The sequence below is a fragment of the Myotis daubentonii genome, chromosome 1, assembly GCF_963259705.1.
Source record: "Myotis daubentonii chromosome 1, mMyoDau2.1, whole genome shotgun sequence".
NCBI lineage: Eukaryota > Metazoa > Chordata > Mammalia > Chiroptera > Vespertilionidae > Myotis > Myotis daubentonii.
Window position 1 is genome coordinate 232114058 of NC_081840.1, and position 10676 is coordinate 232124733.

At 67.0% G+C, this 10676-nt stretch overlaps 1 protein-coding gene across 1 annotated transcript in view; it reads left to right on the forward strand.

The window, feature by feature from the left end:
* The first annotated feature begins 3229 nt into the window (after positions 1 to 3229).
* CPZ (carboxypeptidase Z) overlaps positions 3230 to 10676 on the forward strand; it is a 22399-nt gene continuing 14952 nt past the window's right edge. The window contains exons 1-4 of the mRNA XM_059676532.1: positions 3230 to 3363; positions 6197 to 6229; positions 6928 to 7302; positions 9983 to 10195. Coding sequence (XP_059532515.1) covers positions 3288 to 3363; positions 6197 to 6229; positions 6928 to 7302; positions 9983 to 10195 — 697 coding nt within the window. The 5' untranslated portion in view covers positions 3230 to 3287. The remainder of the gene's footprint in view (positions 3364 to 6196; positions 6230 to 6927; positions 7303 to 9982; positions 10196 to 10676) is intronic.

The window sequence follows — 10676 nt, forward strand, 5'->3', positions numbered from 1 at the left end:
GAGTTGTGTCTGCGCTGGGCATTCTAGAACACTCCCTGCCACCACTGTGGCTCACCCTCCGTGCTGGCTGTTCGCTTTTTTTAATTTGAAAGATACTCATTTAAAATTTTTTAAAATATATCTTATTGATTTTTTTACAGAGAGGAAGGGAGAAGGATAGTTAGAAACATTGATGAGAGAGAAACATTGATCAGCTGCCTCCTGCACATGCCCTACTGGGGATGTGCCCGCAACCCAGGTACATGCCCTTGACCAGAATCGAACCTGGGACCCTTGAGTCTGCAGGCCAATGCTCTATCCACTGAGCTACACCAGTCAGGGCTGAAAGATACCTTTCATGTGAACTTAAATGTCTTGCAAACAGCGCAGTGTCCCAAGGGCTTCCTGAGCCAGTAAACATTGACTCAAAGGGTCTCGGCTTCTGTGGGAAGGGACGTGCTGGCTTAGCCTGGGCCCAAAGCCGGCTGTGCCGTTGCTGGAAAGCGAGGCCCGCTGAGCTCCCCGGATGAGCAGACCAGGCCTGCCCGCGTGCAGGGGGCTCCCGTGCTCCCGCTGCCTCAGCGCAGCCAGCAGCACCAGCGTGGCTCCCAGTGGGCTGCGTGGCTGACACGGTCTCTGCGGTGCCTGGCGGGGTGCGGCCTGCGGTGGGGAGCACATGGATGAATTGCACACGGCGCAGTGACAGTGTGCTTTGCCGTGAATGTGCGGCTGGTCCACGGGCAGCCACTGTGAGCTCACCGCCCGCTCCCCCGAGTGGCTCAGGTCCACTGGCTTCTGCGGTCACCTGCCCCCTGACCTTGCAGGTCTGGCTTCGGGCTGGTCCTGTCGTGGCCCATTACCCGGTGGGCTGGCTGGAGGGGTGGGGGTTGGCGGGAGGGGAGGACTCGCACTCCTGGGGCCTTGGGGAGGGTGAGCCGCCTGTGACTCGCCCTCTGGGCCAAGCAGCGGGTGGGAGCTGCTCCTTCCGGCTTCGCTGGGGAGGGCACAGGGGGTCCTAGCGGGGCGACCAGGCCCTTCTCGCTGGGCCTTAGAGCGAACCACAGCCGGCACTGACCCTCCCATTGCATCTAGAATGCGCCTGCTGAAAGCCGTGTGGGTATTGTGGGTGCCACTCAGCAAAACACCCCAAAGAGGCTGTAACTGGGGCTCAGAGCCCGACCCCGGCAGGAGGGGCAGGTACGGGACACCCGTCTCCGCCTGGGCACACGGGAGGGAGGCCTGGATTTCCCTCCCAGCGAGGGCCGGAGACCTCAGGCGGGCCCGGGGGCAGTGCCCGGAGGCTGGAGAGCCCAGGGCTCGGGGAGGACGCAGCTGCGGTGCAGGCGGGCGGAGGGCAGCGTGGGTCCCAGACGCCCGACCTCAGAGGCGCTGAGATGGCAGCTGGCGTCCAGGAGGCGCCCAGGAGGGCCGAAGCCCTTCCCCTCCACTGCCGGGGTCCAGCCCCAGTGGGTCCAGGGGTCCCCAAAGGTGTGGACGGAATCGGCGAAGAAGGAAGGACACGGAGACAGCGTTCAGTTGATCAGCAGCCTAGCCAGGATCTCCAGCCAAGTTCTGGTCTGGATCTCCAGAGAGGTTCTGCTTCGGAGCTCCAGCGAGGTTCTCTAGCCATGTTCCCTCACTAGGTTCTCCAGCCAGGTTCAGTCACCAGGTTCTAGTCAGGTTCTCTTGCCAATTTCTGTAGTCAGGTTCAGTCCAGGATCTTTTGCCATGTTCTCTCCAGCGAAGTTCTTCTGTCTGTAGGTTCTGTGTAGGTTCTGTCTTCTTGGCTCTCTTCTAAGTTCTGTCTCCTGAGTTCTGTCTCTTGCTGTCTTGTTACATCTGTATTTATACCAGTTGATTCAATTCTATCAATCTCTATTACAAAGGTTAGGGCGTTTCTTATCTCCATTCCAGGGAGTAAAGATTATGTAGCTTAAGCATGACTGTTCATAGTTAAAGTGATTAATTACCCGCCTGGCACTTAGTTGAGGGGTTTTATTCCCTCCCTAACTTCAGGGGAAAATCCCTACCTGGGGATTCAACCTTTCTCGGAGAGGTGACCTTGGTTAAAACACAGCGCCAAGAAGGTGAGCAAACATATTAAGAACCGTATGCCATATATGCCAGGTCCCTTGAAACAGCAAGGATGGACCGGCTCCCGGCACTCCACCTTCTCCACAGCAGGTCCCGTCGCGGCACCCGCCTGGGGCTGAGTGGCAGCTGCCGGCACAGCTGGTAAAGGGAGCCCACGGGCAGTGGCTCCTGAGGACCACGGCGCCGGTGCTGCAACCTGGGCTCGGCCTCGGCGTCTGGCCGGCCCTGTCCTCAGGGCTCAGGCATGCGCACGCGCTGGGACACCGGCTGCTGAGGCCGAGGGGCTGAGTGGGGCCGGCAGGCAGGTGTGTGCACATCTGGGTGTTGGAGTCATCACCTGGCCAGCTCCATGGAGGGGCTTCAAAGGCGCTGGGAGGGGAGAGGGGCTCCAGGCAGACAGAGAGCGGGGGTCCCCCTTTCCCTTACCTTGTGGCCACAGATCCTGGGCCCCCTCTGGCCTCCTGCCCAGATGGCTGGGGGATGCAGACATGGGCAGGGGGCGGGGAGGCATGTGGGAGCAGGGCGGTGGAGGTGGAGGCAGGCCTGTCTGCGGGGGCTCTCTGTCCTCCACATCGCCCCCCTCATCTGGGGGGAGGCGGGAGGGAGAAGGGGAGACTCACCCCAGTGAGCCTTTGCCACCCTGGACCAGCCATGTCCCCTCAGTGCACAGAGCTGGTGCCGCCCCGTTTCACTGAGGCCCTGGAGCCAGGCCCCGCGGGCACTGCTGGTTGCAAACCCGGGGGCGCTTCTCCCCGGGCGCGACCGAGGCCAGGCTCTGAGGTTCAAGTCACCCCCGGCCACAGGGGAGCCACCTGCCTTCTAGGGACCTCACATCCCCCCACCCTCGGGCCCCCACACCCTGGCAGGTGGAGAAGCGGGCGGCCATTCCCTCCCTCCCTCAGGGGATGGAGCCAGAGCTGGGGTCCGCGCGGCCCAGGCTGGCCCAGGCATGGGATTCAGGCAGGACCAGCGGTGACCTGGAGTCAGCGCCCCGCCCCGTCTGGCAGGTAGGAGGCTGGAAACTGAGCCCCGCAGGGCGCCCGTCCCTGGGGGCGGGGCAATCGGGAGGCCGCTGGTCCGCCCTCCGCCCCCTCCCCGCGGTCCTGGCGCCTGGTTGTAACCCGACTCCTCTCGCTCGCTCATGGGGGGCGGGAGCGAGCGCTGTGCCCGTCCCGTCCCGGCTGCAGTGCCACATCACGGCGCCCGCGCCCACCATGCTGCTGCTGCTCCCAGCCGCGCTGGCGGTCGCCGCCGCCTGGCCCGGGTGCGAGCCCGCCGGGGACCCTGCTGGTAAGGCTGGACCGCGCACCCTAGGGGGACAGGACGCCCAGGAACCCCCTCCCCCCACCCAGCAGGACCCACGGCCCTGGGTAACAGCAAGTGGGCGGCCATGGCCTTGGACCGGTGGTCTGCCCAGGAGCGCACATGGAGGCTGGACCCCAGGGCGGAGCGCACGCAGCTGGGCAGCGGAGGGACACTGCACCCACCCGTGGGGTCCTGCGCTGCTCAGGCACAGCGGAGGGGCGCCCGCAGGTGGGGCTGAGGAGCCTGAGCTAGGGCTTTGCAGGGGGGAGGCCGTCAGAGGCCGGTCCTTCCAGGAAGGGGGAGGCCTCTGGGCCACAGCATACTCTTGACCCTCCCTCCCTGCTCGGCTGTGATGTGGCTGGACAACCGCAGGAAGCGGGCACACAGGGCCTGGGGGAGCCCATGGTAGGGGAGGGCAGGGAAGGGGTGGGGCTTCTGGGAGGCTCTGGGCAGGGAGGGGGGGATCCAGGGACCCCCCAGGTGTGTGTCTGCCTGTGTCTGGCCTGAGGGTGTGGGTGTGCGGGAGTTTGGGGTACTGGCCACACCTCCCCTCCTGGAGTGGGCCTGCTCCCCTCCTGCATCTTGTCCACTGTCCTCAGGGCCTGGTCAGCAGCAGACATCTGTGCCCCAGCAGGCAGGGTCCCCCGGGGTCAGGGTTTGAGGGTGTCAGATGCAGAAGCTCTCCCGGGGCTGGGGTGGTGGATGTCTGAGAACTGGCTGCACCTGCCGAGTGGGTGTGTACCTGCCAAATGGGCGTACACCTGGAGTGGGCGTGCACCTGGAGTGGGCATGCACCTGCCAAGTGGGCGTGCATCTGGAGTGGGCGTACACCTGGAGTGGGCGTGCATCTGGAGTGGGTATGCACCTGCCGAGTGGGCATGCATCTGGAGTGGGTATGCACCTGGAGTGGGTGTGCACCTGCCGAGTGGGTGTGTCCCTGCCAAGTGGGTGTGTACCTGGGGTGTGTATGCACCTGGAGTGGGTGTGCACCTGCCGAGTGGGTGTGTCCCTGCCGAGTGGGTGTGTCCCTGCCGAGTGGGCGTGCACCTGGAGTGGGCGTGCACCTGCCCAGTGAATGTGCCAGGAGCAACCATGCCTCTCAGCCTGAACATTCTCTCCCCTCTGGCCAGAGTCCTCACCTCTTCCCTCCCCTCCTTTCTGCAGAAAGACCCAGGCCGGCCAGGTGTGAGGCATACAGGTGTGTGTGTGAGTGCGTGTGTGTGTGCCCGTTTACACACAGTGTGCGTGCGGGTGCGGGTAGGACGTGCACAGTGCCTGAACCCCTAGGCGATGTCTAGAATCACAGGCTCGTTGGGGTCCGCCTCCGACCTGCCTTCCCAGGGGGACTGCAGCCCCCTCCCTCCTTGCTGGCACCAGTGCCTCTTCCTGGCAGAAGTCCTTCCTCCAGACCCGCCCCCCCGACCGCGAGGACTCTGCCAGCTGCTGCCAGGGCCAGCTGCAGGCCGGTGGGGAGCCGGCAGTTTGAACCCAGGCTCCTATATCCACGGACGGAGCCGTGCCCATCTCCCGTGACGGGGGCTCAGGCCAGCCGGACCCTCTGTCCCTCCTCTCTCCCCTGGCCTGGTGGAGGCCTCCAGGTCGCCATGGGAGCCCGGGGTCTGAGGAGACTTCCCTGCTCCCAGGGGCCCGGCGGGTCTGGGGCCCTCCACGCCGCTGTGGGGCCTTGGCCGCTGGCTGGACCGCTCTGAGCTCATCCCGTTTTCTCGTGTGTGGAGGCGGCCCTGGCGGGAGGAAGAGCCGAGCTCGGTCTGTAGGAGGGCCCGCCCGGCCCACCTGGCCCTCCGTGAAGAAACGCTGACACCTCGTGGTCGAGAGGCGTAACGCTTTCGGGGGGACCAGTGCCTTCCGAGATGCTGGCCGGTCACATGCAATTTACATTTCCTAGTGGCCACACGAAGGAACCGGTGACACGAACCCTAACACTACGCTGTGTTCAACCCAGGGGGGGGTGAGGGCACAGGTTAGGTCACGGCCTCCTCCCCCGTCCCAGCCGCCCAAGCCTCCCCCGGCACCCACACTCCCTGTTTCCTGCTGCTCCCGCCCCCCCGCCCCCCCGCCCAGCTCCTCTCCGTCCCAGGACTCCTGTCTGGGCTTAAGTCCCCCCGATTTCGGTCCCTGGGGCCAGACCTTCCCTCCTGGCCTCACAGACCTGCTCTGACGGGCTCGCAGGCGGTGTTGGCTGTGGCTGGTGTTACAGGCTTCCCAGGATCTCCTTCCTGTTGGGTCCACGTGTCTGGGCCTCGAGGGGGGCCTTTGAGCCCCTAAATACCGTGTGTTCTCTGTGAAGGGGCCCCCGGCCCGGGAGGCGGAATAACGCCGCACCTGCCGAGTGTTCTGGAGGGCAGGGAGCCGGCGCCCCAACTCCCAGGGACCCCGACTACCGTGGGGTGGGTCAGGGGTGGGTGGCCCCCCGTGGGGCTCCGCGGGTCCCTGGCTAGATGTCTGGGAGTTTTATGAACGTGATGCGCAGCCTCTGGAGGCTGGAAGGCGGCCGCGAGGGAGGTGTTGGCACCCGGGCGCGGCGGACGCTGGGCAGGCCCTGTCCTCGGGGGGGGTGGGGGGGGCAGGTTTGCAGACGCTGCTGGGCTCGGGGATCCCCTCACGCCCTGGCTGGCCGCCTCCCTGGAGCCACCTGAGCCCTGTGATTTGGTGTCGCACCTGTGCACTGGGGGGGGGGGGGCACCTGGGGGCAGGGGGCCTGTGAGGACAGAGATGCAGCTGTGGAGCCAGCATCAAGTCTGAGGGGGTGACTGACGGCAGGATCCGCACCCCTAACCGAGCTGCTTTCCCTTCGCAGGCGGCTGCCGCCGGCCGTCGGACCCAGACAGCGGTACGTACGCAGGCTGCCCCCGTTTCTGTGTGTGGGAGCGATGCAGACCCCCCACCCCGACCCTATCGAAGCATTTTAAAGAGCCACACCCATGCCTCTGGAGTGTGATGAATAACGTGGCCCATTAATCAAATCCAGGCGCTTCCTAAGCGGCCAGAAATGAGACCAAGGGACAAGGAAGGACCGAGCCCTGGGCCTGGGCCCCCGCCAGGTCCGGCTCCTGCTGGCTGGCCCTTCCCTCCCCCGCTCCCCGGCTCCCTCACCACCGCCCCAGGCGGGCTGCACGCGCTGGGCCCAGCCTTGCCGGAGTGCCCTCAGCATCAGCCCCTCATCCGTGTCCGGGTCGCAGCCCCGCCCGCCCTGCTGAGCCGGGGCTGCGAGGAACCCCGCTCCAGGCTGCGTCCAACCGGCAAACCGAGGAGGGTGCTGCCTCCTGATGGTTGGCAGGCCTCTCGGGGTCTGACGTAGCTGAAGGGAGAACAGACATTCTCCACGCCGCTCCTGCCCGATCGGCATCTGCTCTCTTCCAAGTGGAGGGACGAGGCCTTTTGTTGAAGCTGGAAACTGCTTTCTCAGTGTCGCAGCTGGTGGCTGCCCCCAGGCGGGGGGGGGGGGTGGCCTTCTTTGGCTGACAGATGACGGTGTGGGTGCTCCTGGTCCTCGGGGGAGGGAGTGACCTCTGACCCCCGCCCCCCCAGCCACGTGCGTGGACCTGCAGCTCAGGACCTGCAGCGATGCCGCGTACAACCGGACGGCCCTCCCCACGCCGCTGGAGCACCGGTCGCGGGCGGCGGTGGAGGCCAGCCCCGAGTACGTGCTGCTCAGCGTGCTGCACCACCTGCTCGAGGGCCAGTGCAACCCCGACCTGCGGCTGCTGGGCTGCGCCGTGCTGGCCCCGCGCTGCGAGGGTGGCCGGGCGCCCAGGCCCTGCCGGCGCGTGTGCGAGGGCCTGCGGGAGGCCTGCCTGCCCGCCTTCGACGCCATCGAGATGGCCTGGCCCTACTTCCTGGACTGCGGCCGCTACTTCGGGGAGGAGGAGGAGGGCTGCTACGACCCCCTGGAGAAGCTGCGAGGTGAGCGGGCCTGCGGGTGGGGGCCTCCCCCACCCCGGTGCTGAGCGGTCAGGTGTCCAGGTGGCCCAACAGGACGACTGAGCAGAGGGCGGAGGTCTTCAGCCAGCACCCGGAGGCCCGTGCAGGTGCCCGAGCAGGAGTGCAGATGTGGTCGGAGCGTGGCTGGGGGGCGGGGCCTGGACTGCAGCCCCTCTCTGCCCCCCGCCCCCCAGTGCTCCAGGGCAGTGCTCCAGGCTGGTGTGGGGCGGGCGTGGCCCTGCAGGCCTGTGAGGCACTGCCTGAGGTGGACCTGAAAGGTGGCACACAGGACACTACCCGGCCGCCAGGCCCATGGCAGCGGGGCCCTTGGGACCCCGTGGCTGACGGCAGCTGAGAAGGGGCCTGCAGAGACGGCTTGGTTCCGCGTGCAGACTCACCAGCAGAGGTGGCGCGGGCAGCCCTGGGCGGCGGTGAGCACTCATCTCAGGAGACGGGAGAGGAAGTCCTGGAGGGCTTCCCGGCTGTGGTGCTGAGGGGGGGGAGCAAAAGCTCCGCTGCCACGAGGGTCTCTCTGTGCCGTCCCAGCCAGAGGCCCTCGCCACGCGTGGCCACCGAGCTTGGAGTGTGGCTGACGCGGCAGAGGGTCTGTTTTTATTTTATTTTAACCAATTTAAGCTGAAGTGTGAATAGCCCCATGCGGCTACCGTGTGACGCTGGGTGTGCAGGACACCTGCTTCTGGCCTCGTGCTCAGGCCACGGAGGCCACGGTGAGGCCCTGTGATCTGGGGCTGAGCGCCGCCCCCACCACCTGAATGTCGGCCACACCCCCCCCCCCCCCTCACACACACACATCGTGCAGGTGACAGGGAGGGAGCTCGGGGCCGATGGCGGCCGTGAGACCCAGGCTGCGGGTGGACGGATCTGGGAGCGTCTGCCGGGGGGCTCGTGCTGGGCCGTCGAGGACAGGGCTGCACCGGGGCTGCCCCCAGCAGGCTGGGTCCCAGCTCGGCCCTCCCCGCCCGAGGGGCTCAGCCCACCCCGGAGCTGTCCCGGGTGGGGTCCCTTCGCCAGGGGCTGCGGTGCAGGAGCAGGTCCCTGGCAGCGCTGGGTGTGCAGAGGCGGGAAACGCCGGAGGGGTGGGCGGGCAGGGACGCAGAGGAAGAACCCAGGCTCCCGAGGGGCCGCCTGCCCAGGAAAGCCCGGGGACTTGGCCTGGAAAAGATTGTTTTGGGCAACTCCGCCACCTAATGGCCATCCGCCTGCTTTCTTCCTCCTGGAAACCACTCTGAGCAGAAACAAAACCTCAGGGAAGTGAGACTCAGGGAGAAGCATTAACCTTTAGCGCGCCCGGGATCAGCCTGCAGGGCCGCACGGGCAGGGGTCACAGCGGGGAGGTCAGAGCGGGAGGGTTACAGCGGGTGGGGTCACAGCGGGTGGGGTCACAGCAGGTGGGGTCACAGCGGGGGGGTCACAGCGGGGGTCACAGCGGGGGTCACAGCGGGTGGCTCATAGCAGAGGGGTCACAGCGGGGGGGGGTCACAGTGGTGGGTCACAGCAGCGGGGGTCACAGCGGGGGGTCACAGCGGGTGGGTCACAGCGGGTGAGGTCACAATGGGGGTCACAGCAGGGGGGTCACAGCGGGGGTCACAGCGGGGAGGTCACAGTGGGTGGGTCACAGCGGGTGAGGTCACAATGGGGGTCACAGCAGGGGGGTCACAGCAGGTGGCTCACAGCGGGGGGTCACAGCGGGTGGGTCACAGCATGGGGGTCACAGTGGGTGGAGTCACAGCGGGGGTCACAGCGGGTGGGGGTCACAGCAGGGGGTCACAGCGGGGGTCACAGCGGGTGGGGTCACAGCGGGTGGGGGTCACAGCGGGGGGTCACAGCGGGTGGCTCATAGCAGGGGGGTCACAGCGGGTGGGTCACAGCAGGGGGTCACAGCGGGTGGGGGTCACAGCAGGGGGGGTCACAGCGGGTGGGGGTCACAGCGGGGGTCACAGCGGGTGGCTCATAGCAGGGGGTCACAGCAGGGGGTCACAGCGGGTGGGTCACAGCAGGGGGTCACAGCGGGGGGTCACAGTGGGTGGGTCACAGTGGGGGTCACAGCGGGGGTCACAGCAGGGGGGTCACAGTGGGTGGGTCACAGCGGGGGTCACAGCAGGGGGTCACAGCGGGTGGGGGTCACAGCAGGGGGGTCACAGCAGGGGGGGTCACAGCGGGGGTCACAGCAGGGGGTCACAGTGGGTGGTCACAGCGGGTGGGTCACAGCAGGGGGTCACAGCGGGTGGGTCACAGCAGGTGGGTCACAGCGGGTGGGGTCACAGAGGGGGGTCACAGCGGGGGGTCCACAGCGGGTGGGTCACAGCGGGTGGGTCACAGCAGGGGGTCACAGCGGGTGGGGTCACAGCAGGGGGTCACAGCGGGTGGGGTCACAGTGGGGGGTCACAGCAGGGGGTCACAGCGGGTGGGGTCACAGTGGGGGGGTCACAGCAGGTGTGCTTTACACACTACACCTGCCGGGCGCTGTTCTGGCCGTGGACTCTGAGAATGAGGGGTTTTCATTTCACACATAAACAGATTGTCCAGCGTGCGTTGGGGTTGGGGTGTGAGGGCCTGGGGCGTCCTGGGTTCAGGCCGGGCAGACAGAGCCGCCTCGGGGGCCGCAGGCGGGCGAGGCTGACCCGCACCCCGCTCTCCCCAGGAGGCCTGGATGAGGAGGAGGCGCTGCCGTCGGGGCTGCCCCCGGCCTTCGTGGACTTCAGCCACCACTCCTACGCCCAGATGGTGCGCGTGCTGAAGCGGACGGCCGCCCGCTGCCCCCAGGTCGCCCGGACCTACAGCATCGGGCGCAGCTTCGACGGCCGGGAGCTGCTGGTCATCGAGTTCTCGGGCCGCCCCGGCCAGCACGAGCTGCGTAAGCACCGCCCCCGCGAGGGGCCGGCGTCAGCCAGCCTCTGGGGAAGGACTCGGGGGCACACGCCTTGGGGGGCACATGCCTTGTGGTGTACATTTCGGGCCCAGCATTCTAACCAGAGCCCTGATGTTTGGGGGACAGGGTTGGGGCGGAGGCTTCAGGGCTCAGCTTGGTGTGGGGGTGTGGGGGTGGGGGTGGGGATGGGGGTGTGGGGGTGGGGGTATGTGGGTGTGGGGGTGTGGGGGTGCGGGGCGTGGGGGTGCGGGGAGTGGGGGTGGGGGTGTGGGTGGCGGTGTGGGGGTGTGGGGGTGTGGGGTGTGGGTGGGGGTGTGGGGGTGCGGGGCATGGGGGTGGGGGTGTGGGTGGGGGTGTGGGGGTGCGGGTGTGGGGGTGGGGGTGTGGGGGTGTGGGGGTGTGGGTGTGGGGGTGTGGGTGTGGGTGTGGGGGTGTAGGGGCCGCATGGCCACATCCCACAGACCAC